Source organism: Lepidochelys kempii, chromosome 2 (assembly GCF_965140285.1).
Source record: "Lepidochelys kempii isolate rLepKem1 chromosome 2, rLepKem1.hap1, whole genome shotgun sequence".
Taxonomy (NCBI): Eukaryota; Metazoa; Chordata; order Testudines; family Cheloniidae; genus Lepidochelys; species Lepidochelys kempii.
Window position 1 is genome coordinate 271,764,027 of NC_136381.1, and position 27,678 is coordinate 271,791,704.

The window sequence follows — 27,678 nt, forward strand, 5'->3', positions numbered from 1 at the left end:
TGTTGTGGGGCCTCGACTCCCCCGCCCCAGTTCCATCTGATTGCAGGGTAGGGCCGTGGGTCCCATGTCTCTGCCCCCAACCCTGGGGGTTCCTCGACTCCCCCGCCCCAGTTCCATCTCGGCTTTCACACTGATTGCAGGGTAAGGCCGTGGGTCCCAGGGCTCTGCCCCCAACCCTGGGGGTTCCTCTGGGCCCAGCCGTCTCCCACTTTCCTTCCTTGTGGGCTGGACACGTGGTCATCCTGCCCCAGGGCCCAGCCCCCCGAGGATCCGTGTTCTCCTGGCCCACGGCCAGCGCACGGCGCCTCTGACCCGGCAGGTTACCCCCCCAGCAATTCCACGAGGCGGCGTATCTAGCCGACGACCGGCACGACCTGCTCAGCGCCATCAATGAGTTCCTGGACTGCAGCGTGGTGCTGCCGCCCTCCGAGGTGCAGGGCGAGGAGCTGCTGCGCTCCGTGGCCCACTTCCAGCGCCAGATGCTCCAGAAGCGAGAGGAGCAGGAGCGCCGGCTGCTGCTGGGCACCATGCTGGAGCCCAAGTCGCCCGCCGAGAAAGGTACCGGGCCCAGGGCGGGGCCGGTGGCACCCCCCTGCCAGGCCCCATGGCGCGGGGCTGGGGTGGGGCTGCAGCTCCATCTGCCCTGCTAGGCCATGGCATGAGGCTGGGGTAGGGCTGCAGCTCCCTCTGCCCTGCCAGGCCCCATGGCGCGGGGCTGGGGTGGGGCTGCAGCTCCCCATGGCATGGGGCTGTGCTGGGGCTGGGACCGGGCAGGCGAGGCTCCCCCTGCCCTGCCAGGCCCAATGGCGGTGGGGCTGGGGCTGGGTGGGCACCTAACTGGCTGTCTGTGTGAGCAGCGCTGCTGAAGGTGGTGGAGGGGGAGGCAGAGGACGAGGACGACCCCCTGCGGCGCACGGGCCGGCCCTTCGGGGGGCTCGTCCGTGACGTGAGCCGGCGCTACCCCAAGTACCTGAGCGACTTCAGGGACAGCCTGAACCCGCAGTGCGTCGCCGCCATCATCTTCATCTACTTCGCCGCTCTCTCGCCGGCCATCACCTTCGGGGGGCTGCTGGGTAAGGGGTGGGGGGGGCAGCTGGGAAAGAGCTGCCAGGCCGGGGGGGCGGGGGGGCTGCTGCGTAAGAATCACCCAGGGGGAGGCTCCTGGCTAAGGAGGACTGGGGGGTGGGGGGGCTGGGTAAGGGCCACGGGGCGGGGTAGGTGTCATGCTCCTGCCTGTCTGTTCTGGGAACACCTCCCTAGGGGGCAGGGGCTGGCCGGGGGGGACTTGGGGATCCCATGTAGCTGGGGGGTCACTAGGGAAGGCGTCCAGGGCCTGATGCCACCAGCAGGGCGGGTGGATGGGGAGGGACGTGAGGCCCATTGCTGGGGGTGAGTGGGGAGGGGCCGGGGAGGGGCCAGTCTCCAGCGCTGAGGCCTCGCTCCCGCAGGGGAGAAGACCCAGGACCTGATCGGGGTGTCGGAGCTGATCATCTCCACGGCCGTGCAGGGCATCGTGTTCTGCCTGCTGGGCGCCCAGCCGCTGCTCGTCATCGGCTTCTCCGGGCCCCTGCTCGTCTTCGAAGAAGCTTTTTTCACAGTGAGTTCAGGACTCCTGGGAGGGCCCCGAAGCCCCCCATTATCCCCTGATAGCCCCCGGAGCCACCCGTTACCCTCCAGAACCCCCGAGAGCGGCTCAGAGCCCCCTGATAGCCCCCGGAGCCTCCCATTACCCCCAAAGCCCCCAGAACCCCCAGATAGCCCCTAGGAGCCCCCCATTACTTCCCAGAGCTCCCCACAATCCCCAGTAGCCTCCCAGAGCCTCCTGGAACCCCCAACAACCCCCAAGAGACCCCCCAGAACTCCCAGAAGCCCCCCAGAACTCCCTGATAGTCCCCCAGAAACCCTGTTTGTCCCCTAGAGTGCCCTGCTAGTTCGCTGGAGCCCCAATAATCCCCTGCCTCTCCCTAAACTGACACCTCTCCCTATCCCCCCCGAGCTCCAACCTCCCCCATGGTCCCCTGTAGCCCTGTGAGACCTTCACGAACCCCCCCCAGCCTCCCAGCACCCCCACTTCCCCGGCAGCCTCCAGAGAGCCCCAGGTCCCAGGGGGTGTCTTGGAGAACCCCTCTGTACAGGGCAGCGGCTGGGCACGGGGCCGGAGTCGGGGGTCGTGCTGGCTCCTGATGTCCTGTACCGTAACCCCGGAGCAGACCCACGGCTCAGGCTCCCTGCCAGCCCCAGAGACCCTGCCCCCCCAGCCCCTGCGCCCCCAGTGCTGCCTATTCTTCCCCCAGCCTGCCCTGCCCCTCGATCCCCACCCCCCGTTCTGCTCCTGCTGCCCCTGGAACAGCGTCCCAGAGACCTTGCCTGGGGGGCAGGGCGGGGAGCCCTTGGCCAGGGGTGCGGAGCAGGCCCCCCTCACTGTGGGCTGTGCCCCGGCAGTTCTGCACGACCAACGGGTTGGAGTACCTGGTGGGGCGCGTGTGGATCGGCTTCTGGCTCATCCTCATCGTGCTGGTGATGGTGGCTGTGGAGGGCAGCATCCTGGTGCGCTTCGTATCCCGCTTCACCCAGGAGATCTTCGCCTTCCTCATCTCCCTCATCTTCATCTACGAGACCTTCTCCAAGCTGGCCAAGGTGAGAGCCTGGGCGGCTGAGCCCAGCCAGCCAAGGCCGGGGGGATCCCACGCTGGGGTGGACAGCTGGATCTGGAGTCGGTGGAGTGCGGGGGGGTTGTGGGGGCTGGAGGGGGCAGGGTATGGAGGGCTGGGCTGGCTGGAGTGGGCGAGACATGGGGTCTGGAGGACATGGGGGGCCTTGGGGGCTGGAGGGGGTGGGGCGTGGGGGGCTGTCCTGGCTTGAGGGCATGGGGGGCCGTGGAGGCTGGAGGGGGTGGGGCATGGGAGGCTGTCCTGGCTGGAGGGGGTGGGGCATGGGAGGCCGTCCCGGATGGAGGGGGTGGGGCGTGGGGGGTGTCCTGGCTGGAGAGCATGGGGGGCCGTGGGGGCTGGAGGGGGGTGGGGCATGGGGGGCTGTCCTGGCTGGAGGGCGTGGGGGCTGGAGGGGGTGGGGCGTGGGGGGCTGTCCCGGCTGGAGGGTCTGGGGGACTGTGGGCAGGGTCTCAGGCCCCCATGATCTCCTGGCAGATCTTCCAGGAGCACCCCCTGCACGGCTGCGGGCAGGCGAACGGGACGGGCGCAGAGGCGCTGGGCGGGGGCAATAGCAGCGCGGCCCTGGGGAACGGGACGTGGGGCCGGGCCGGGCCGGCAGTGACAGGGCAGCCCAACACAGCCCTGCTCTCGCTGGTGCTCATGGCCGGCACCTTCTTCATCGCCTTCTTCCTGCGCAAGTTCAAGAACAGCCGCTTCTTCCCGGGACGTGTATGTGGGTGGGGCACCCGAGGGGCCGTGGGGGAGGCTGGGCATGGGGGGCTGGGGGAGAAGGGCTGGAGCAGAGCTGTGGGGTGGGAGGAAGGGGCAGGCTGGGGCAGAGCTGGGGGCAGGGTTTGCTGGGGGCAGGGAAGGGCAGAGCTGGGCGCCGGGTTCGCTGGAGGGTAGGGGGGGCTGAGCCCGGGGCAGGGAGAGGTGCTGGGGGGCAGGGAGGGGCAGAGCTGGCGGCAGGCCCCTGCAGGTTGTGCCATGGCAGGGGGGCAGGGCTCCTGGGGGGCAGGCAGGGTTTGCTGGGGCCAGGGCTCCTGGGGCCTGCCCTGGCCAGTGCTGACCCGCTCTCTGCAGATCCGTCGGGTGATCGGGGACTTCGGGGTGCCCATCGCCATCCTCATCATGGTGCTGGTGGATTTCAGCGTCCAGGACACGTACACACAGGTCAGTGGGGCGGGGAGGGTCCTGCAGGCCCACGGCCCCATGTCAGGGACCCACAGGCTCTGTGCTGTGCCTTGGCCTGCAGACACCCCCTGGGGGGACCCCTCAGCTGCCCTACCCCCAGGGGTCCCCCTCTCCATGGAGCCTCAGGGCTCCAGCCTTCCTGCTGCTTCCCGCAAGCTCTGCCCAGCGAGTCCCACTGAGCTGGGGGAGCCTCGTGCTCTCCGTGGGGACCGACGCACCCAGCTAGGTCCGGCCCCGGCAGCAGGAGCCTTTCCCCCAGAGCAGGTTGTCGACCTCTGGGACACCGCCCGGGAAGCCCGGAGAGCCAGCGGCTCAGCCCTGGTGCGGACTGGCCAAGCCTGGAGCTGGGGACCCGCCTGGTTCCGTCTCCCTGTCCCCGTGTCTGTACGCCCTGGGTGGAGCCGGCGTTCGCCAGCCTGGCCCTCTTCCCACAGGCACTGGCCGCCTTGGGTTCGTCCCCACCACTGCCCAGCCTGCCCTGTGGCGCCAAATTCCCGCAGCTGGGTGGATTCCCCCTGGATGCCCCACGGCCTTGGCTCCGGACTGCCAGGCCTAGGGGGATGGGGACGGGGACAGTGCCCTGGAGATGGGGCACTGGGGCATTACCGCCATTCCCACGTTGGTCCCAGCCTCCTGCCCCCTTCCCCCTACCTCACCATCCCCGCTTATGCCTGCCCCCGCCCCCTTCCCTCCTGCCCCCATTGCTTCACCTATTCACTTCCCTGGTCCTTCTCCCATGAGCAGAGAACAGCAATCCCCGAAGTCCAAAGGAGCAAACAATCTGATGTTTATTGGGGTGAACTTCCAGCAAACAAGAAGCAGAAGCCAGCCCCTGGGAGCTTGGGCAGGTTATCGTAGAATCATAGAATATCAGGGTTGGAAGGGACCTCAGGAGGTCATCTAGTCCAACCCCCTGCTCAAAGCAGGACCGATCCCCAATTAAATCATCCCAGCCAGGGCTTTGTCAAGCCTGACCTTAAAAACTTCTAAGGAAGGAGATTCCACCACCTCCCTAGGTAACACATTACAGTGTTTCACCACCCTCCTAGTGAAAAAGTTTTTTCTAATATCCAACCTAAACCTCCCCCACTGCAACTTGAGACCATTACTCCTTGTTCTGTCATCTTCTACCACTGAGAACAGTCTAGAGCCATCCTCTTTGGAACCCCCTTTCAGGTAGTTGAAAGCAGCTATCAAATCCCCCCTCATTCTTCTCTTCCGCAGACTAAACATCCCCAGTTCCCTCAGCCTCTCCTCATAAGTCATGTGTTCCAGTCCACTAATCATTTTTGTTGCCCTCCGCGGGACTCTTTCCAATTTTTCCACATCCTTCTTGTAGTGTGGGGCCCAAAACTGGACACAGTACTCCAGATGAGGCCTCACCAATGTTGAATAGAGGGGAACAATCACGTCCCTCGATCTGCTGGCAATGCCCCTGCTTATACATCCCAAAATGCCATTGGCCTTCTTGGCAACAAGGGCACACTGTTGACTCATATCCAGCTTCTCGTCCACTATAACTGCTAGGTCCTTTTCTGCAGAACTGCTGCCGAGCCATTCGGTCCCTAGTCTGTAGCGGTGCATTGGGTTCTTCCGTCCTAAGTGCAGGACTCTGCACTTGTCCTTGTTGAACCTCATCAGATTTCTTTTGGCCCAATCCTCTAATTTGTCTAGGGCCCTCTGTATCCTATCCCTACCCTCCACTGTATCTCCCTCTTCTCCCAGTTTAGTGTCATCTGCAAACTTGCTGAGGGTGCAATCCACACCATCCTCCAGATCATTTATGAAGATATTGAACAAAACCGGCCCCAAGACCGACCCTTGGGGCACTCCACTTGATACCGGCTGCCAACTAGACATGGAGCCATTGATCACTACCCGTTGAGCCTGACAATCTAGCCAACTTTCTGTCCACCTTATAGTCTTTTCATCCAGCCCATACTTCTTTAACTTGCTGGCAAGAATACTGTGGGAGAAGTGTCAAAAGCTTTGCTAAAGTCAAGGAACAACACGTCCACTGCTTTCCCTTCATCCACAGAGCCAGTTATCTCGTCATAGAAGGCAATGAGATTAGTCAGGCATGACTTGCCCTTGGTGAATCCATGCTGACTGTTCCTGATCACTTTCCTCTCATGTAAGTGCTTCAGAATTGATTCCTTGAGGACCTGCTCCATGATTTTTCCGGGGACTGAGGTGAGGCTGACTGGCCTTTAGTTCCCAGGATCCTCCTTCTTCCCTTTTTTAAAGATGGGCACTACATTAGCCTTTTTCCAGTCGTCCGGGACTTCCCCCGATCGCCATGAGTTTTCAAAGATAATGGCCAATGGCTCCGCAATCACATCCGCCAAGTCCTTTAACACTCTCGGATAAAACGCATCCGGCCCCATGGACTTGTGCTCGTCCAGCTTTTCTAAATAGTCCCGAACCACTTCTTTCTTCACAGAGGGCTGGTCACCTCCCTCCCATGCTGTGCTGCCCAGTGCAGTAGTCTGGGAGCTGACCTTGTTTGTGAAGACAGAGGCAAAAAAAGCATTGAGTACATTAGCTTTTTCCACATCCTCTGTCACTAGGTTACCTCCCTCCTTCAGTAAGGGGCCCACACTTTCCTTGACTTTCTTCTTGTTGCTAACATACCTGAAGAAACCCTTCTTGTTACTCTTAACGTCTCTTGCTAGCTGCAACTCCAGGTGTGATTTGGCATTCCTGATTTCACTCCTGCATGCCCGAGCAATATTTTTATACTCATCCCTGGTCATTTGTCCAATCTTCCACTTCTTGTAAGCCCCTTTTTTGTGTTTAAGATCAGCAAAGATTTCACTGTTAAGCCAAGCTGGTCGCTTGCCATATTTCAGAGTATTTACTATTCTTTCTACACATCGGGATGGTTTGTCCCTGTAACCTCAATAAGGATTCTTTAAAATACAGCTAGCTCTCCTTTCCCCCTCATGTTATTCTCCCAGGGGATCTTGCCCATCAGTTCCCTGAGGTTGTCAAAGTCTGCTTTTCTGAAGTCCAGGGTCTGTATTCTGCTGCTTTCCTTTCTTCCTTGTGTCAGGATCCTGAACTCGACCATCTTATGGTCACTGCCTCCCAGGTTCCCGTCCACTTTTGCTTCCCCTACTAATTCTTCCTGGTTTGTGAGCAGCAGGTCAAGAAGAGCTCTGCCCCTAGTTGGTTCCTCCAGCACTTGCACCAGGAAATTGTCCCCTACAGTTTCCAAAAACTTCCTGGATTGTCTGTGCACCGCTGTATTGCTCTCCCAGCAGATATCAGGGTGATGGAAGTCTCCCATGAGAACCAGGGCCTGCAATCTAGTAACTTCTGCAAGTTGCTGGAAGAAAGCTTCGTCCACCTCGTCCCCCTGGTCCGCTGGTCTATAGTAGACTCCTACCACGACATCACCCTTGTTGCTCACACTTCTAAACTTAATCCAGAGACTCTCAGGTTTTTCTGCAGTTTCATACTTGAGCTCTGAGCAGTCATACTGCTCTCTTACATACAGTGCAACTCCCCCACCTTTTCTGCCCTGCCTGTCCTTCCTGAACAGTTTATATCCATCCATGACAGTACTCCAGTCATGTGAGTTATCCAACAAAGTCTCTGTTATTCCAATCACTGTTCCTTGACTTTGCCAGGACTTCCAGTTCTCCCTGCTTGTTTCCCAGGCTTCTTGCATTTGTGTATAGGCACTTGAGATAACTCGCTGATCGCCCCCAATCACAGATCCAGACAGAGACTGTATAGACAAACAATAGGGAAATGGGGGCTACACTGTTTGGACAAACACAGAAATGAGGATTTCACATCCCAGCTATTGATAAGTGAGTTCTTGCCAGACAGGATGCTACCAAACTAAGTTTCCTTTTACATCTTCTAGGCACTTCCCTTTCTCTGGAGGTGACAGGCATTATCAGGACAGGATTGTATCCTAACAGCCCAATAGCACCTGATTTCAATGGGACTAGTTTGGAATGTGAGGACGTGACCAGTCGCTTCCCAGCTTATGGCTGCCTCTGCTGCTTAGCCAAAGGCCTTAGCCTAAGCACAGGGCCTCAGACTGTCACAGAGAGAGAAGGCCCTTGCACCGGCCGACAGTGATTTTGATTCTTTCTTTTATACCTCTATAACTAGCTAAGTGATAAGAATACACCTAAATTCTTAGTGTATAGGCCTTTACAGCCAGGCCTGAATATCTAGATCCTAACACTCCACTCCTTTATTTTCTTTTTCTTTTGGGATCCTCCTGCCCAGGTATCCCTGGAAAAGCATAGGATATATGGCGACACATTTCCTGATAGGGCCAGGCGTCAAGGTGGAAGGTGTCGCTATTCCATCTGTCCCACTGCTCCTTGTGCCCTGCACCTTCTCTCGTACGGCCATACCACACCTATTCCAATTAGTGTTCCAGACTTCCCATTACAGTGGGCCCGAGAAGGTTGGGTCCGGGTTGTCCAGTACACTGTAGGGTTTGGAGGGCTTATTACATTCCTGATAGGTTATCTCCCTATGCAATGTAACACAAGTACAGTTAACAATACAAAATCCACAGCAACACCGAGTCCTGACCACTGCAGTATGGTCCAACATCCGAGACACCCCCAAAACACTGCCTCTCCTCCTTCGACGGGGCCACGATCTTATGTGTCCAGTTGCTGGCAGTTGCAACAAGCTGCCCCTGCAAATTTTGCATACTTTTGTCCATATCATAAGTCCACTGAATGTTCACAGAGAAATGGGTTATTCTCCAAACCAGCTTGACCATTTGGTATGGAATCAGGCCATATGCCCTGGTTTGATTATTCACAGCAATAAGATTCACAGATCCATTTGTGCACCAAAGTCCAGATAGCAGCGTGTAGCTGTGTGTAGTTTGGTTATGGGCTGGTGTAATTGTGCCCCCGGTAATATGTACATTCCCAGCAAAACACCTTATACACGGTACACCCAACTGTCCACCCCTTGCACAGGCCGTTGATCCTGCTCCTCCATAGTCACAGGAGAGGGGCACATCCAAACATCTTCTCTTGATTCACACTCTTTTACACACCCCTCCACTGATTCCCAGTGAGCTCCTCCCCTTTTCATTATTCCCATAGGGCTTGTGGGGGTCACCTTAGTTACCGTTCCATTTCCAGGTTCCACGGTAGCTATTACACAGGTGCTGGCCTCCTAGTTGAGCATTTTGCATTCCCATATACATCTCCCCCCCAAGGTCAGCCTTTTGAAGCCATCCCCCACCCATGCATGAGGTTTTCTGTTCATTAAAACACAACAGTGCTAGCAACAAGACAAACACCACAGACAAACAACGCAAAACATAGATCCATGGAATTCTGGGTTATTTTTCTGCTGGCGCCAGCTTCCTTGTAGAGTGTCTGAAAAACAAAAGAAACAATTTCCACCCCCCCGGTGGGGATAGACTATTGCTTAATAATAATACCACTTCCTCTTACAAATTTCCTTGCTAATTGCAGGAAAAACAGAAGAATTACCTCCAGGCTGTCCTTATTTTGTTTTATAATCAGGCTAGTGAATTACCCCACTCACTGGTCATTTATGAAATTCATGAGGTGGTGTACCTCAGTTTCCCCTCTTGTACAACAGACCAAGTTTGCAATAGTTTCTCTGCTGTACCAAGCTTTACGTTTATTCTCAGGTAATAGCTGAGACACCGCTTCAGATTTTAGCACTGTACGCACACACACACACACACACACCCCTTAAGGTTAACCTGTTCCCCTTATTTGCAGGCTTGACTCGTTTTTTCACCTCCCTTTTCTGGAGGGCCATAATCTGAGTCTTCTAGTAGCTGGTTTGCTGACCAGATGTATTCATTATCTGCAGCTCCTTTGTGCCCATCAGCTAGGTAATTTGTATTTACACAGAGGCTTTCCAGCTTGCTTTTGGATCCAAAGCTGCTAGCAGCTCAGAGACTGTCTTAAAAGGGAAACATTCCACTTCCGCTAGAGTTCTGATTACTTTCCACTTTCATCTCCTGCTCCGAAACACACAGAGATCTGAAAAAGAAAGCTCAACCTATTCTGGCTCCTTTTGGAGCCCTATTAGGATTTTATTTAAGTACCATGTTTTGTTTGCATTTCTTTTACCCCTTCTCCAATATACACTGCACACGTGCTGGGAAAATGCACATTCCTTCCATATAGTTTAACCTCCACAACATTATATTAGCCATATTAATTTTACACATGGTGTAACTGCCTCCCCCATGCCCACAGAGTTTTCATGCACACCCACCAAAGCGACAGTCCGATCCCCCAGAGCCACCCCAAGGCTCAGTGTTCCCATCATTGCTCCCCTTTTCCTTTTCTTTTACCTGTGCACACACACAAAATTCTTTTTTGCCTAATATTCCTTGCACTGTGATTACTCTTTTACACAACTGTACCCCGATTACACTCCCATCTTGTACAACTAGAGACCGTCAGGGGCAGCTAAGTTAGGTTCCACTAGAAACTCCTTACATTCCTTTAGTGATTTTGATTCTTTCTTTTATACCTCTATAACTAGCCAAGTGATAAGAATACACCTAAATTCTTAGGGTATGTCTACACTATGAAATTAGGTCGAATTTATAGAAGTCGTTTTTTTAGAAATTGGTTTTATATATTCGAGTGTGTGTGTCCCCACAGAAAATGCTCTAAGTGCAGTAACTCGGCAGAGCGCTTCCACAGGACCAAGGCTAGAGTCGACTGCCGGAGCATTGCACTGTGGGTAGCTATCCCAGAGTTCCCGCAGTCTCCGCTGCCCATTGGAATTCTGGGTTGAGATCCCAATGCCTGATGGGGCTAAAACATTGTCGCGGGTGGTTCTGGGTACATATCGTCAGGCCCCCGTTCCCTCCGTGAAAGCAAGGACAGACAATCGTTTCGCGCCTTTTTTCCTGAGTTACCTGTGCAGACGCCATACCACGGCAAGCATGGAGCCCGCTCAGCTCACGGTCACCGTGTGTCTCCTGGGTGCTGGCAGACGCGGTACGGCATTGCTACACTGCAGCAGCAACCCCTTGCTTTGTGGCAGCAGATGGTACTGTACGACTGGTAGCCGTCATCGTCATGTCCGAGGTGCTCCTGGTGGCCTGTGTGAGGTCGATCAGGAGCGCCTGGGCAGACATGGGCGCAGGGACTAAATTTGGAGTGACTTGATCAGGTCATTCTCTTTAGTCCTGCAGTCAGTCCTATTGAACCATCTTATGGTGAGCAGGCAGGTGATACGGACTGCTAGCAGTCCTATTGCATCATCTTCTGCCGGGCAGGCAAGAGATGAGGATGGCTAGCAGTCCTATTGTACCATCTTCTGCCAAGCAGCCATGAGATGTGGATGGCATGCAGTCCTTCTGCACCGTCTGCTGCCAGCCAAAGATGTAAAAGATAGATGGAGTGTATCAAAACAAGAAATAGACCAGATTTGTTTTGTACTCATTTGCAAACCCCCACCCCCCGTCTAGGGGACTCGTTCCTCTAGGTCACACTGCAGTCACTCACAGAGAAGGTGCAGCGAGGTAAATCTAGCCATGTATCAATCAGAGGCCAGACCAACCTCCTTGTCCCAATAAGAACAATAACTTAGGTGCACCATTTCTTATTGGAACCCTCCGTGAAGTCCTGCCTGAAATATTCCTTGATGTAAAGCCACCCTCTTTGTTGATTTTAGCTCCCTGTAAAACAACCCTGTAAGCCGTGTCATCAGTCGCCCCTCCCTGCGTCAGAGCAACGGCAAACAATCGTGCATCTGAGTTGAGAGTGCTGTCCAGAGCAGTCACAATGGAGCACTCTGGGATAGCTCCCGGAGGCCAGTACCGTCGAATTGTGTCCACAGTACCCCAAATTCGACCCAGCAAGGCCGATTTAAGCGCTAATCCACTTGTCAGGGGTGGAGTAAGGAAATCGATTTTAAGAGCCCTTTAAGTCGAAATAAAGAGCTTCATTGTGTGGACAGGTGGAGGTTTACATCAGTTTAACGCTGCTAAATTCGACCTAAAGTCCTAGTGTAGACCAGGGCTTAGAGTATAGGCCTTTACAGCCAGGCCTGAATATCTATAGCCTAACACCCCACACCTCCCCATCCCCCCTCACGCCTGTCCCACTGCTGCCATACTCCTGCTCCCCATCCCCGCTCATGCCTGCCCCCGTCCCCCCTGCCCACACCTCCCCATCCCTCCTCACACCTGCCCCCCATCCCCATCCCCGTCCCTCCACATGCCTGCTCCCCCATCTTCAGCACGTCCCCCCTGACCCCATCCCCCATTGCCCCCTGTGCCGAGGGCCCCCCCCGATTGGGTCTCATGGCCCCCCCATTCCCCCCACAGAAGCTGAGCGTTCCCAGCGGCTTCTCAGTGACGGCCCCGGAGAAGCGGGGCTGGGTCATCAACCCCCTGGGCGAGGGCAGCTCCTTTCCCGTCTGGATGATGGTGGCCAGCGCCCTGCCAGCCGTGCTGGTCTTCATCCTCATCTTCATGGAGACCCAGATCACCACGTGAGCCGAGCCGCCTGCAGGCGGGGGGTGTGTGTGTGGGGGGGCATGGCAATGTGGGGGGGCTAAGGGGGGAGGCCCTGGGCTGGGGGGGGTCGTGGGGCAGGCCCTGATTCTCCAGTGCCCCCCCAGGCTGATCATCAGTAAGAAAGAGCGCATGCTGCAGAAGGGCTCTGGCTTCCACCTCGACCTGCTGCTGATTGTGGCCATGGGCGGCTTCTGCGCCCTCTTTGGGCTGCCCTGGCTGGCGGCCGCCACGGTGCGCTCGGTGACTCACGCCAACGCCCTGACAGTCATGAGCAAGGCCGTGGCCCCTGGCGACAAGCCCAAGATCCAGGAGGTGAAGGAGCAGCGCGTCACGGGGCTGCTGGTGGCCCTGCTTGTGGGTGAGTCCCGCCGGCCGCCCCATCTCCCCAGCCCACTGCCGACCGGGAGAGTGGCTTACTGGGCGGGCGGAGCTCAGACACAGCTGTGGGGCCGGGGGTTGCTTTGGGACATGGGGGGGCAATCTGGGGAAGCCCTGGGGCTTGTGGGGGTGGGTGTCACAGACCCACAGCGTCGGGGCTGCACCCCCAGCTTTGGAACGGTTTCTAGGAGGCCCCTTCGCTTCCTCATGCGTCTCACGTTCCCTCCCCTGGGCTCTGCACACAGCTCTGCCCCATTCTGGGAGCGTGTGGGGAGCCTGTCTGGCACAGGAGACACTAGCCCTGGCAGCTGGCCTAGGGGTAGGCCAGGGACAGGGCTGGGGTGGGGGTGGGGGGGCAGTGTGAGCCTGTCACGGACCCACAGGTTTGGGGTTTTACCCCTAGCTTTGGAACGGTCTCTGGGGTCCTGCCTAGGGGGCCCTTAGGGCAGCCCGCGGCAATGAAGGGTGAAGCAGGGTCCGTCCTGGCCAGCCCCGAGCCCAGCCTGGCTGTGGGGAACTCTCGGGTCCGGCTGTCTGTCTGGGCGGCCTCCTTGGTCAGACTCCTTCCAGCCCCCGACTCTTGTCCCCACCTTCCTGCTCCTAGCCCCGAGTTCTCCAGCGGGGATCCTTGTTCAGTCCCCCCTGCGGGGGCGAGGTCCATCCCCCTTGGGGCCGTGGGTTCCTGGGTGTCCCTATCGGGGTGCTTGGATTTGCCGTTCTCATGCTGCACTGAGATGGGGACCGGGCCCAGCCAGGGGACACCCGCCCCTGTGTCCTTAGCCAGCCCTGAGAGCAGACAGGTCCCTTCCCCACACTGGGCAACAATGCAGCATATGGGGAAACTGAGGCACAAACAAGACTCATTAAAACATTACACAATTATTTGCACGTTGTTATGGGAGTGAGTAGTGGTGGGAAGGACAGGTCAGTGTTTGCAGAGCGCATCGGGGGGTCGGGCAGGCAGTGGGGGTGGGGCCGAGTTGGGGGCAGGTAGCGGGGGCAGGGTTTGCAGAGAGCAGCGCCGGGGTGGGGGCGGAGAGCTCCCGTGGGCCCCAGGTGCCCTGGCGCCTTTAGCGGGTTCTCAGTGGCTGCCCCCGCACCCCGCCAGGCCTGTCCATCGTCATCGGGGACCTGCTGCGGCACATCCCCCTGGCCGTGCTCTTTGGGATCTTCCTCTACATGGGCGTGACCTCGCTGAACGGCATCCAGCTCTACCAGCGCCTGCACTTGCTGCTCATGCCCCCCAAGCATCACCCCGACGTCACCTACGTCAAAAAGGTCTGCGCAGGGCGGGGGAGGGGCACAGAGCCGGGCGGGGGCCATGTCCCCTTGGGCACAGCCGGGGGAGGGCCACAGAGCCGGGCGGGGGCCATGTCCCATGGGGCAGTGGGGGGGAGGGGGACCAGAGCCGGGCGGGGGGCATGTCCCATGGGGCAGTGGGGGGGAGGGGGACCAGAGCCGGGCGGGGGGCATGTCCCATGGGGCAGTGGGGGGGAGGGGCACAGAGCCGGGCGGGGGCATGTCCCATGGGGCAGTGGGGGGGAGGGGGACCAGAGCCAGCCGGGGGGGGGGCCATGTCCCCTTGGGCACAGCCGGGGGAGGGGCACAGAGCCGGGCGGGGGGCCATGTCCCATGGGGCAGTGGGGGGGAGGGGACCAGAGCCGGGCGGGGGCCATGTCCCATGGGGCAGTGGGGGGGAGGGGCACAGAGCCGGGCGGGGGGCATGTCCCATGGGGCAGTGGGGGGGAGGGGACCAGAGCCGGGCGGGGGCCATGTCCCATGGGGCAGTGGGGGGGAGGGGGACCAGAGCCGGGCGGGGGCCATGTCCCATGGGGCAGTGGGGGGGAGGGGGACCAGAGCCGGGCGGGGGGCATGTCCCATGGGGCAGTGGGGGGGAGGGGACCAGAGCCGGGCGGGGGGCATGTCCCATGGGGCAGTGGGGGGGAGGGGACCAGAGCCGGGCGGGGGCCATGTCCCATGGGGCAGTGGGGGGGAGGGGGACCAGAGCCGGGCGGGGGCCATGTCCCATGGGGCAGTGGGGGGGAGGGGGACCAGAGCCGGGCGGGGGCCATGTCCCATGGGGCAGTGGGGGGGAGGGGCACAGAGCCGGGCGGGGGGCATGTCCCATGGGGCAGTGGGGGGGAGGGGACCAGAGCCGGGCGGGGGGCATGTCCCATGGGGCAGTGGGGGGGAGGGGACCAGAGCCGGGCGGGGGCCATGTCCCATGGGGCAGTGGGGGGGAGGGGGACCAGAGCCGGGCGGGGGCCATGTCCCATGGGGCAGTGGGGGGGAGGGGGACCAGAGCCGGGCGGGGGCATGTCCCAGTGGGTCCTGGTTGGTGCCAGCTGTAGGAGGAATGGCGCCAGTGCCAGGGGTCCCATTCCAAACTGCCGGGGGAGCGGGGTTGGAGGTCGCGTTGCGGGGGGAGCCAGCAGTGGGGATCTGGGGGGGGGCACAGAGCCAGCAGGGAAAGCTGCTCTCTGCACTGGGCCCGGGGCGTTAACCCCCGTGCGGCTGCCCGGCCAGGTGCGCACCCTACGGATGCATCTCTTCACGGGCCTGCAGCTGGCGTGCCTGGCCGTGCTCTGGGCCGTCATGTCCACGGCAGCCTCCCTGGCCTTCCCCTTCATCCTCATCCTCACCGTGCCGCTCCGCATGTGGCTGCTCACCCGCGTCTTCACCGACCGCGAGCTGAAGTGTGTAAGTCCCGTGCGGGGGGCCACAGGATGCCCTCAGGCGCCAGCCTCGACCTGGCTGGGGGTAGGGGTGGGGGGAGCCGCCCACCGGGGTAGCTGGAGGGTCCAGCCGCCCTGTGGCAGTGGGAGGCTCTGCTGGGCCGCAGCAGGGGCAGGGGGGAGGCGATGGCTGGGCACGGGGGCGGGGGGCCGCAGCGGGGGCGGGGGAGACGCTGGCTGGGCAGGGGGGCGGGGGGCCGCAGCGGGGGCGGGGGGGAAGCCGGCTGGGCACGGGGGCGGGGGGCCACAGCGGGGGCAGGGGAGGCGATGGCTGGGCACGGGGGCGGGGGGCCACAGCGGGGGCAGGGGAGGCGATGGCTGGGCACGGGGCGGGGGGCCACAGTGGGGGCAGGGGAGGCGATGGCTGGGCATGGGGCGGGGGGCCACAGTGGGGGCGAGGGAGGCGATGGCTGGGCACGGGGGCGGGGGGCCGCAGCGGGGGCGGGGGGGAAGCCGGCTGGGCGGGGGGCGGGGGGCCGCAGCGGGGGAGGCGATGGCTGGGCGGGGGGCGGGGGGCCGCAGCGGGGGAGGCGATGGCTGGGCACAGGGCGGGGGGCCGCAGCGGGGGCGGGGGAGGCGATGGCTGGGCACGGGGGCGGGGGGCCGCAGCGGGGGCGGGGGAGGCGATGGCTGGGCACGGGGGCGGGGGGCCGCAGCGGGGGCGGGGGAGACGCTGGCTGGGCACGGGGGCGGGGGGCCGCAGCGGGGGCGGGGGAGACGCTGGCTGGGCACGGGGGCGGGGGGCCGCAGCGGGGGCGGGGGAGGCGATGGCTGGGCACGGGGGCGGGGGGCCGCAGCGGGGGCGGGGGAGGCGATGGCTGGGCACGGGGGCGGGGGGCCGCAGCGGGGGCGGGGGAGACGCTGGCTGGGCACGGGGGCGGGGGGCCGCAGCGGGGGCGGGGGAGGCGATGGCTGGGCACGGGGGCGGGGGGCCGCAGCGGGGGCGGGGGAGGCGATGGCTGGGCACGGGGGCGGGGGGCCGCAGCGGGGGAGGCGATGGCTGGGCACGGGGGCGGGGGGCCGCAGCGGGGGCGGGGGAGGCGATGGCTGGGCACGGGGGCGGGGGGCCGCAGCGGGGGCGGGGGAGGCGATGGCTGGGCACGGGGGCGGGGGGCCGCAGCGGGGGCGGGGGAGGCGATGGCTGGGCACGGGGGCGGGGGGCCGCAGCGGGGGCGGGGGAGGCGATGGCTGGGCGGGGGGCGGGGGGCCGCAGCGGGGGCGGGGGAGACGCCGGCTGGGCACGGGGGCGGGGGGCCGCAGCGGGGGCGGGGGAGGCGATGGCTGGGCACGGGGGCGGGGGGCCGCAGCGGGGGCGGGGGAGGCGATGGCTGGGCACGGGGGCGGGGGGCCGCAGCGGGGGCGGGGGAGGCGATGGCTGGGCACGGGGGCGGGGGGCCGCAGCGGGGGCGGGGGAGGCGATGGCTGGGCACGGGGGCGGGGGGCCGCAGCGGGGGCGGGGGAGGCGATGGCTGGGCACGGGGGCGGGGGGCCGCAGCGGGGGCGGGGGAGACGCCGGCTGGGCACGGGGGCGGGGGGCCGCAGCGGGGGCGGGGGAGGCGATGGCTGGGCACGGGGGCGGGGGGCCGCAGCGGGGGCGGGGGGGAAGCCGGCTGGGCGGGGGGCGGGGGGCCGCAGCGGGGGCGAGGGAGGCGATGGCTGGGCACAGGGCGGGGAGCCGCAGCGGGGGCGGGGGAGACGCTGGCTGGGCGGGGGGTGGGGGGGCCGCAGCGGGGGAGACGCTGGCTGGGCACGGGGGCGGGGGGCCGCAGCGGGGGCGGGGGAGGCGATGGCTGGGCACGGGGGCGGGGGGCCGCAGCGGGGGCGGGGGAGGCGATGGCTGGGCACGGGGGCGGGGGGCCGCAGCGGGGGCGGGGGAGGCGATGGCTGGGCACGGGGGCGGGGGGCCGCAGCGGGGGCGGGGGAGACGCTGGCTGGGCACGGGGGCGGGGGGCCGCAGCGGGGGCGGGGGAGGCGATGGCTGGGCACGGGGGCGGGGGGCCGCAGCGGGGGCGGGGGAGACGCTGGCTGGGCACGGGGGCGGGGGGCCGCAGCGGGGGCGGGGGAGACGCTGGCTGGGCACGGGGGCGGGGGGCCGCAGCGGGGGCGGGGGAGGCGATGGCTGGGCACGGGGGCGGGGGGCCGCAGCGGGGGCGGGGGAGACGCTGGCTGGGCACGGGGGCGGGGGGCCGCAGCGGGGGCGGGGGAGACGCTGGCTGGGCGGGGGGTGGGGGGGCCGCAGCAGGAGGTGCTGGCTCAGAGCAAACCCACCGCCGTTTGCTCCCCTCTCCCCCCAGCTGGACGCGGAGGAGGCGGAGCCGATCTTCGACGAGCGGGAAGGGGTGGACGAGTACAACGAGATGCCGATGCCCGTGTGAGGGGCGCCAGCCAGGGACCCTGTGCGGGGCTGCGGGCGCAGGCAAGCCCCTGCCGCTGTGCCAGGAGCCGCAGCGGCACTGCCCGGACCTGCGCCCTCGCCAGCCGCGTGGACTGTGCCCAGCGCTCACCAGTGCCCGGGCCACAGCAGCCGCCAGACGCTCACCCCGCGGCCCGGGCTGCCCCCGGCCAGAGCAGCTGTTCACAGCGTCCGGCCCTGCGGGGGCCTGCTGCCCACCCTGGGCTGGCACAGGAGCAGCGGGGCCGGGCCTGCTGCCCCCAGCCACTGCCGTCCGAACTGTATGGTGTGCTGGACCCCACCCCTGCTGGGGGGGCTACAGGATCCCACCTCCCTGCTCCAGCCCGGGGCCCCACCCAGACAATCAGGTGTTTCCTAAATTCCATGGGGTTTTATTTAAGAGAATAATTTAACTGTCAATAAACAGCTTTCTAAGGAAGGTGCAGGGCCTGGCTTGGGGTTTCTGGGGGGTATACTGGCTGGGCGGGCAGCTCACACACAGGCCTGGAGCAAGGCAGCTGCTGCACAGGGGGGCTCGGTGACCACGTTTGTGCGGCAAACCCGTGCCCAAGTCCGTGCGTCACCCCTGCCCGCTTCAACCATCACGGGCCCCGGCCACAGCCACAGGCTTGGCATGGCTGGGGCTGGACAGGAAGCCGCACAGTGCCCCTCCCCCCCACACGCTAGGCTGGGTTGTCGCTATGGGGCAAAATCAGGACTGCCCCGCACCCCTGAGAAACCGGGGGGGAGTGGGGGGGGGCACAGCGCTGTGTGTTCCTGTCCTGCCGAGGGTCCCGCAGGACACATGTGGTTGCTCCAAGGACAGTTGGGCCTGGGGAGCGGCACCTCCCTCCCAGGCAGGGGGCACTCACTATGGCCAGACCATGCCACACCCTGCTCCTCCCCCCAGGAGGTGGGCCTAGGGCCAGACCCCTGGCAGGGTGCAGCAGGCACTGTCCCACCCCTGGGCCCCGGCCCTGGGGGCTGTGAACTCCTGGCACCAACAAACAGGACAGGACAGGGCAGATTTTTCTCCATTTTTATTGTAAACTTTGTCTCCCACCACCACAGCGGCACCTTGGGCTCGGCCTGGGGGCAAACAGCCCCTCCTCCAGGGAGCCAGCCCCTCCCCAGAGGCAAACAGCTCCAGGGCCCCCCTGCCAATGCGCTTCCAGCCACTCCTCCAGGCCCTGTGCAGCCCCCGGGGGGAGAGGCAGGCAGCTCAGGGAGCCCTGCCCTGCCCTGCCCTGTGAGGATAAACAGACCAGTGCTTGTCCCCAGTGCACCCCCCTTTGGCAGACAGGAGGCTCGTGGGTGGAGTAGCAGGCTCATCATACACTGCTCCCACTTGGGGCCGTGGCGCTGTCCCACCCATTTACACCAGACACCCACCCCCATTGCTGCACCAGCCCGACCCCCGACCCCTCAGCAAATGCCAATAAATAATAGCCACACGCTACGCCCGCCACCACCAGCCCCACCGGCCGACAGCCCCTGGCCCGGGAGCTGCCTTGCCCTCGGCCCCAGGGGAGGGAGGGAGCCTCCGGGAGCAGGCTCCTTGGCACGCGGAGGTGAGGTGGGTCTCTCGCCGTCACTGTGCCCCGGGGGCAGCGGCTGCTTTCAAAAGCGGAGCTCCCGCAGCTTCTGCCGCAGATAGTGCTTGGCCTCCTCGACACCGCTCACCTTCTCCAGCTCCATGTAGGGCAGCTGCACACAGGAGAGGAGGGTCACTTAGCACCAATGCCAGGCTGGGGCAGGGGCCTTTCCCCCTAGGGCACAAGGGCCTGGCTGGTGCAGGAGGGTAGGGGAATAGAATAGGGGCCTTTTCCACAAGCAGGGCCCAGCTCCCCTCCCCACCAGAGGAAGCGGCTCCAGCCCCACCTCGGGGTGCTTGGTGCATCTATTGAAACTCCTCCCCGCAAAAGCTGAGCTCAGGTGTTAGGGTTTGTGTGGGGGCTGCTGCTGCTGGCCTGTGCAATCCAGGAGGTCAGACTAACATGAGCTAATGGCCCCTCCACGGAGCTATGTGTTAACCTAGAGGGCTGGCTGCAGGTGCCCCCGCGCTGGCCTGGCCCATTCCCGGATCGTAACCGGCTCCTGGCTACATGAATCGCTCCAAAGTGCGGGCAGCTCCTGTGCCAGAGCAGAATCTGTGGGCAGCAGAGATGGGGGGCCCAACGCTGCACGACCTGGTTCTCCCCCCCCCCCCCCCAATGAGGGCATATGGGACACAGCAGCCACACCGGGCCCTCGCTGGATCCACAGACACAAGGTCACTGTGACCCCATCCGCCTACAAGGTCTGTCACTCTGCATCACAGCTGTGCTGCGGGACCGCAGCCTGGGGCCAGGCTAGCACTTCCCAGACCAGTGGGCCGGAGGCAGGTACCCTCAGGGCAGTTAGCTAAACAAGGATTGCAGAATGGCTCTCCCCATTTGCTGTCCCATCCCGCTGCCAGATCCAGGGTGGAGTGTGTGGTAAAAGGCTGGGCTGAGCACCAAGACAGGACAGTCCTCAGGACACTGAAATCGCCTAGCCACCAGCTGAGAGGGCCGCAATAGCTGAGGGAAAGGGCATAACTACTAGGTGACAGACTGATACAGGCAAGCTGGCTACTTACATAATCTCTGGGACGAGATGGCCTGGCACTTACAGGCTAGTAAGCCTAACTTCGTTGCCAGGCAAACTGGTTGAAAGTGTAGCAAAGAATTATCAGACACACTGATGAATGCAATATGCTGTAGAGGAGTCAACATGGCTTTTGTAAAGGGAAATCATGCCTCACCAATCTACTAGAATTCTTTGAGGGGGTCAAGAAACATGTGAGCAAGGGTGACATGATGGATATAGTGTACTTGGACTTTCAGAAAACCTTTCAGAAGGTCCCTCACCAAGGTTCTTAGGCAAAGTAAGCAGTCATGGGATAAGAAGGAAGGTGGTCTCATGGATCGGTAACTGCTTAAAACAGATGAAACAAAGGGTAGGAATAAATTATCAGTTTTCAGAATGAAGAGAGTTAAATAGTGGTGTCCCCCCAGGGGTCTGTACTAGGACCAGTCCTATTCAACATATTCATAAATGATCTGGGAAAAGGGGTAAACAGTGAGGTGGCAAAGTTTGCAGATGATACAAAATTACTCAAGATAATTCAGTCCAAAGCAGACTGCAAAGATCTGTGAAGGGATGTCACAAAACTGGGTGACTGGGCAACAAAATAACAGATGAAATTCAATGTTGATAAATGCAAAATAATGCACACTGGAAAACATAATCCCAACTATATGTATAAAATGATGGGGTCTAAATTAGCTGTTACCACTCAAGAAAGAGATCTTGGAGTCATTCATAGAATCATAGAATATCAGGGTTGGAAGGGACCTCAGGAGGTCATCTAGCCCAATCCCCTGCTCAAAGCAGGACCAATCCCCAACTAAATCATCCCAGCCAGGGCTTTGTCAAGATGGGCCTTAAAAACCTCAAAGGGAAGAGATTCCACCACCTCCCTAAATAACCCATTCCAGTGCTTCACCACCCTCCTAGTGAAATAGTGTGATGAAGTGAGAATATTCTTAATGTTTTCTCTGAATACTGTATGGATGCCTCAATTTCCCCTATGCAGATCTTAAGTATCTAGGTGGCGGGATAAGGGTGTGTGATTGGGGCAGAGCCCTAGAGGGCCAGTGTGATGGAGTCTGCACAGAGAATGGCCGACACCCTGTCTCCTGGCAACTGATGGTCTGGGCCCCTCCTCTGCAAAGGTGCCAACTGAAGGGGTTGGAGAACAAAGAGACCAGGTGGCCTCCTGGCCCGGGAAAGAGACAAAGGTGAGAGCAGGGGTGGGCGAGTTTCAGTTTTGGAGCTGGCTGGGGAAATGGAGGGAGGCTCAGATGGGGCTCTGACCTCCCTGCCCCCAAAGATGGACCTGACTGAGGTGTCCTGTTCTCTGTACCTACAAGCTCTGTTTTAGACCATGTTCCTGTCATCTAATAAACTGGCTGGCTGAGAGTCACGTCTGACTGCAGAGTTGGGGTGCAGGGCCCTTTGGCTCTCCCAGAGCCCCGCCTGTGTGGACTCGCGGTGGGAAGCGCACGGTGTGGATGGGGATGCTGAATGCTCTGATGTCAGCCCCAGAAAGGTCGAAATTGTGTGAGCTTCTTGCCCTAGGGAGAGGAGGCTTCCCCAGAGTCCTGACTGGCTTCATATGGAGTAGTTTCAGAGCAGTGCCCGGGGACTCTGTGACAAACAGTATTTCCAAATATCCAACCTAGACATCCCCCATTGCAACTTGAGACCAGCGCTCCTTGTCCTGTCATCTGCCACCACTGAGATCTTGGAGTCACTGTGGATAGTTTTCTGAAAACATCCACTCAATGTGCAGCAGCAGCCAAAAAAGTGAACAGAATGTTAGGAATCATTAGGACAGGGAGAGATAATGAGACAGAAAATATCGTATTGCCTCTGTATAAATCCATGGTACACCCACACCTTGAATACTGTGTGCAGGTCTGCTCACCCCATCTCAAAAACAATGTATTAGAAGTGGAAAAGGCACAGAGAAGGGCAACAAAAATGATTAGGGCTATGGAACAGCTTCCATATGAGGAGACATTAATAAAACTGACTTTTCAGCTTGGAAAAGAGATGACTAAGGGGGGAATATGACAGAGGCCTGTAAAACCATGGCTGGTGTGGAGAAAGTGAATAGGGAAGTGATATAGACCCCTTCACCTAACACAAGAACCAGGGGTTACCTAATGAAATTAATAAGCAGCAGGTTTAAAACAAACAAAAGTATTTCTTCACACAACACACAAACCTATGGAACTCCTTGCCAGGGGATGTTGTGAAGGCCAAGACTGTAACAGGGTTCAAAAAAGAAGTAGATAAGTTCATGGAGAGTAGGTCCATCAATGGCTATTAGCCAGGATGGGCAGGGACAGAACCCCATGCCCTGGGTGTCCCTAAACGTCTGACTACCAGAAGCTGGGAGTGGACAACATGAGACAGATCACTTGATAATTATCTTGTTCTGTTAATTCCCTCTGAAGCACCTGGCCCTGGCCCCGGCCCCATTGGAAGATGGGCTACTGGGTTAGGTGGACCATTGGTCTGAGCAGTGTGGCCATTCTGATGTTCTCCCCCAGTGCCACACGTAAAAGAGGTGATGTCCCAAGAGGCTCTGTAGACTTGCTGTGTGCAGCCTGGTTTCTCCCAAGTTTCACTGTGGTTCATGGAAGTGAAGGGTTTGGTCTAAGTGAAAATCAGATGGCCACCTTGGAGAGGAATTTAAAGGCGGGTGGGGGGAGGGGGGGAAATGTCTCAGCCTCACCTTACCCGCAGGGAAAACACTGTAAGGAGGAGAGAATTTGCCACACTGGCTTAAACCTTGCTAACTCTCCTGGCTGGAGCAATAGCCATGAGCTGGAGAGCACATGGACCAGGGCTCACTGGGGAGCAGGAGATAAGGCCCCTAAGAACTACAGTAGGGCCCAGGCCTGGGAGGCGCCTGACTGAGGAGACAGGCCTTGGAGAAACTTCCAAACACTGGGACGGGAAAATACAGCATCTGAAGAGGAGAATATTCGGCTGCTGAGGCAGCAGCTGCCTGAGCCCAAGAGGCCCGCCTCTGGCCTCTAGCTCCTGTTCTCTAGACTCCGGAACAAAAGCTTACAGAGGCTGGTTGTAAAGTGGATGGACGAATCTCATCCCCTCTGAGCTGCAGCCTGGCCTGGGGATGTCCCGCTCTGTGCCAGGAAGGGATAACCCTCCATCTACTGTGCTCAGCCAGTCCGTGCCCAGGCTTTCAGGGCAAGACATGGGGGCTGGGGTGGGGGGGCAGTTTGCGACACACTGGTGGCCATGTGGACGGATGCAGTAGGGCTGGGAGCCAACAGAAGCTAAGGGGCTATGAGTACTACCAAGGCTGCATCCTGCCGGATGGATCCTATGAGCTGGGGTGACAGGGAACAGGAAGAACGGCATAAAAGAGAAATTCAAATCAGAGGATAAGGGAAACAGCCTGGAGGGACCCTGGGCTGGCACCTGCTCAGGGGCAAAGCAGGTCCAAAACAGCTGGGCCCCATGAGCAGAACACAGAGAAGTGTCCTTCAGAGCCCACCCAGCCCCATGGGAGCTCAGTCCTGGCTGCAAGTGAGCCAGCAGAGTGTGGCTTGTTCCTGGGACGGGATGGGCCCTGGGAGCTACCCTGTGCAAAAAGAACCATGTCCTCAGCTGCTCCCCCGCAGACCGGGGTGAGCAGGACTAGCCCAGCCTGTTGCAACAATACCATGTGGAGGTGGGTCTCAGGATCTCACTGCTCTCCCTCGCAGGCCGCTGAAATCACATGGAATTCCAGCATATGGATATTGCAGGAGACCCTTTCTGGGACCCGTCTGAGGACTGTCCACCAGGCTAGGGGTTATTCCTGACGCACATGGCCATACATGAAGGAGGCTCCTGAGCAGAGATGGGTACCACCTATCGAGGAAGGGATATGGACTGGCTAGCCTAGTTAGGCGGGCTTTAACCCAGGTTGGATGGGAGCAGGAGACAAAAACCCACAGGCAGAGCAAAAACATGGAGACCTGGGAGAAGGGTCAGAATCTGGGGGGAGCATGGGCCGTTATAGGAGGGACAAGGGAGAGACAAGAGGGAACATAGGGGGGAAATCAAACCAGTATCTTAGATATCGGTATGCTAGTGTGAGAAATGGGGGGAATAAGCAGGAAGAACTAGAAATGCTAGTGAACAAACAGAACTATGTATCACAGCTGGCATCACGGAGACCTGGTGGGAGAACGCGCACGACTGGAATATCAGCACAGGGGGGTGCAGCTCGCCCAGGAAGGACAGGCCGGGGGAAAGGTGGAGGTGCTGCCTTCTCTGTACACAGCGTATGCACTTGGACAGAGGTGGAGACGGAAACAGGAGACAGACGTGTTGAGAGGCTCTGGGTCAGGATAAAGGGGGTGAAAACCAAGGGTGAGGTCATGGTAGGGGTCTCCTATAGACCACCAAACCAGGAAGAATTGGTGGCTGAGGCTTTTTATAAACTAACAAAATCATCCAAAGCCCAGGTCTTGGTGGTGATGGGGGACTTCAACTACCCAGACATCTCTTGGGAAAACAACCCAGCAGGGCACAGATTCTCCAACAGGTTTTTGGAATGCATTGGAGACCATTTTGTATTCCAGAAGGTGGAGAAAGCTACTAGGGGAGAGGCTGTTCTAGATTTGATTTTGACAAATAGGGAGGAACTGGTTGAGAATTTGAAGGTGAAAGGCAGGTTGGGTGAAAGTGATCATGAAATGGTAGAGTTTATGATTCTAAGGAATGGTAGGAGGGAGAACAGCACAATAAAGACAACGGAGTTCAAGAAGGCAGACCTTAGCAAACTCAGGGAGATGGTAAGTAAGATCCCAAGGGAAGCAAGTCTTAAGCAGGGGAAAAACACCTGAAGACAGTTGGCAGTTTTTCAAAGAGACAAAGAGTCATGCACAAGAGAAAACTATCCCACTGCATAGGAAAGATAGGAAGTCTGGCAAGAGACCACCCTGCCTTAGCCAGGAAAGCTTCAATGATCTAAAAATCAAAAAAGAGTCCTACAAAAAAGTGGAAACTCAGTCAAATGATGAAGGATGCATATAAACAAACAAAACAAGCATGTAGGGATAAAATAACTAGCTAGAGATATAAAGGGTAACAAGAAAAGATTCTACAAATACATTAGAGGCAAGACAAAGACCAAGGACAGGGTAGGCCCATTACTCAGTGAGGAGGGGGGACAATAAGAGAAAACGTGGGAAATGGCAGAAGTGCTAAGTGACTTTTTTGTTTTCTCCAAAAAGGTTAGTCGCAAGCAGACGTCTAACCTAGTGAATGCAGTGAAAATGAGGTATGATCTGAGGCTAAAAAAGGTTAGATCACTTCAAGTCACCAGGGCCTGATGAAATCCTAGAATACTCGAGGAGCTGACTGAGGAGAGATCTGAGCCATTAGCGATTATCTTGGAAAAGTCATGGAAGACGGGAGAAATTCCAGAGGAGTGGAAAAGGGCAAATATAGTGCCCATCTATAAAAAAGGAAATAAGGACAACCTGGGGAATTACAGACCAGCCACCTTAACTTCTGTACCCGGAAAGATAATGGAGCAAATAGTTAAGCAATCAATTTGCAAACACCTAGAAGATAATAAGGTGATAAGTAACAGTAGCATGGATTTGTCAAGAACAAACCATTTCAAACCAACCTGATAGCTTTCTTTGACAGGGTAACAAGCCTTGCGGGGAAGTGGGAGACGTGGTATATCTTGACTTTAGTAAAGCTTTTGACACTGTCTCACATGACCTTCTGTGACAGGGTTGGGCCAGATGGCTACAGGAGAGTAAGAGAAGGCAGATATATTAGCCCCAGGTTAAGTAGGTCCCTTTTCCCTGGGTAAGGTATCAGGGAAGGTTCCAGAACAATCAGGAACCTTCTGGAGACAATTAAGACAGGCTGATTAGAACACCTGCAGCCAATCAAGAAGCTGCTAGAATCAATTAAGGCAGGCTAATCAGGGCACCTGGGTTTAAAAAGGAGCTCACTTCAGTTTGTGGTGTGTGTGTGAGGAGCTGGGAGCAAGAGGCACTAGGAGCTGAGAGTGAGAACGTGGACTGTTGGAGGACTGAGGTGTACAAGCATCATCAGACACCAGGAGGAAGGTCCTATGGTGAGGATAAAGAAGGTGTTGGGAGGAGGCCATGGGGATGTAGCCCAGGGAGTTGTAGCTGTCGCACAGCTGTTTCAGGAGGCACTCTAGACAGCTGCATTGCTGGGCTGGAACCTGGAGTAGAGGGCGGGCCCAGGTTCCCCCAAACCTCCCAACTCCTGGTCAGACACAGGAGGAGTCGACCTGGACTGTGGGTTCAGAAAAATGGCCAAGCTGAGGGCTGCTGTGAAGCTCCAAGGCGAGCAAATCCGCCAATAAGCGCAAGACCCACCAAGGCAGAGGAGGAACTTTGTCACACTTCTCATAAATAAACTAGGGAAATACAACCTAGATGGAGCTACTATAAGGTGGGTACAGAACTGGTAGGAAAACCATTCCCAGAGAGTAATCATCAGTGGTTCACAGTCATGTTGGAAGAGTATCTCAAGTGGGGTTCCACAAGAATCTGTTCCGGGTCCAGTTCTGGTTCTGTTCAATATCTTCACTGATTTAGATAACGGCATAGAGAGTACACTTATCAAGTTTGCAGACGATACCAAGCTCGGAGGGGTTGCAAGTACTTTGGAGGACAGGATTAAATTCAAAAGGATCTGGACAAACTGGAGAAATGGTCTGAAGTAAACTGGATGAAATTCAATAAGGACAAATGCAAAGTCTTCCACTTAGGAAGGAACAATCAGTTGCACACATACACAATGGGAAATGACTGCCTAGGAAGGAGTCCTGCGGAAAGGGATCTGGGGGTCACAGTGGATCACAAGCTAAATATGAGTCAACAGTAACAGTGTTGCAAAAATAGCAAACATCATTCTGGGCTGTATGAGCAGGAGTGTTGTAAGCAAAACACAAGAAGTAATTCTTCTGCTTTACCCCGTCCTGATTAGACCTCAGCTGGAGTAGTGTGTCCAGTTCTGGGCCCCACATTTCAGGAAACTGGAGAAAGTCCAGAGAAGAGCAACAAAACGGATGAAAGGTCTAGGAAACACGACCTGTGCGGGAAGATTGAAAACACTGGGTCTGGAGCAGAGAAGACTGAGAGGGGACATAACAGTTTTCAAGTACATAAAATGTTGTTACAAAGAGAAAGAAGAAAAATTGTT

General features: G+C 59.1%; 2 protein-coding genes across 13 annotated transcripts in view; one reads left to right on the plus strand and one right to left on the minus strand.

Moving 5' to 3' along the window:
* SLC4A2 (solute carrier family 4 member 2) overlaps positions 1-18,307 on the plus strand; it is a 104,121-nt gene extending 85,814 nt beyond the window's left edge. For 10 of the 11 annotated variants that reach the window (XM_073334968.2, XM_073334970.2, XM_073334969.2 and 7 more), the window contains 11 exons: positions 333-558; positions 858-1,073; positions 1,449-1,597; positions 2,443-2,637; positions 3,147-3,380; positions 3,735-3,824; positions 12,172-12,338; positions 12,468-12,721; positions 13,850-14,019; positions 15,268-15,441; positions 17,771-18,307. In XM_073334968.2, coding sequence (XP_073191069.1) covers positions 333-558; positions 858-1,073; positions 1,449-1,597; positions 2,443-2,637; positions 3,147-3,380; positions 3,735-3,824; positions 12,172-12,338; positions 12,468-12,721; positions 13,850-14,019; positions 15,268-15,441; positions 17,771-17,851 — 1,956 coding nt within the window. In that variant the 3' untranslated portion in view covers positions 17,852-18,307. The remainder of the gene's footprint in view (positions 1-332; positions 559-857; positions 1,074-1,448; positions 1,598-2,442; positions 2,638-3,146; positions 3,381-3,734; positions 3,825-12,171; positions 12,339-12,467; positions 12,722-13,849; positions 14,020-15,267; positions 15,442-17,770) is intronic. The other variant, XM_073334975.2, reaches the window with a different exon arrangement.
* Positions 18,308-18,893: 586 nt separating this feature from the next.
* The window catches only part of FASTK (Fas activated serine/threonine kinase), a 30,021-nt gene continuing 21,236 nt past the window's right edge, over positions 18,894-27,678 (minus strand). The window contains exons 10-11 of one of the 2 annotated variants that reach the window (XR_013635458.1): positions 26,117-26,241; positions 19,488-19,575 (exon numbers count right to left, since the gene is read on the minus strand). Coding sequence is in view for 1 of the 2 variants with exons in the window: in XM_078851887.1 (XP_078708013.1) it covers positions 19,489-19,575 (87 nt within the window). In the remaining variant the exon portion in view is untranslated. Of the gene's footprint in view, positions 19,576-26,116; positions 26,242-27,678 lie in introns of both variants that reach the window. The other variant, XM_078851887.1, reaches the window with a different exon arrangement.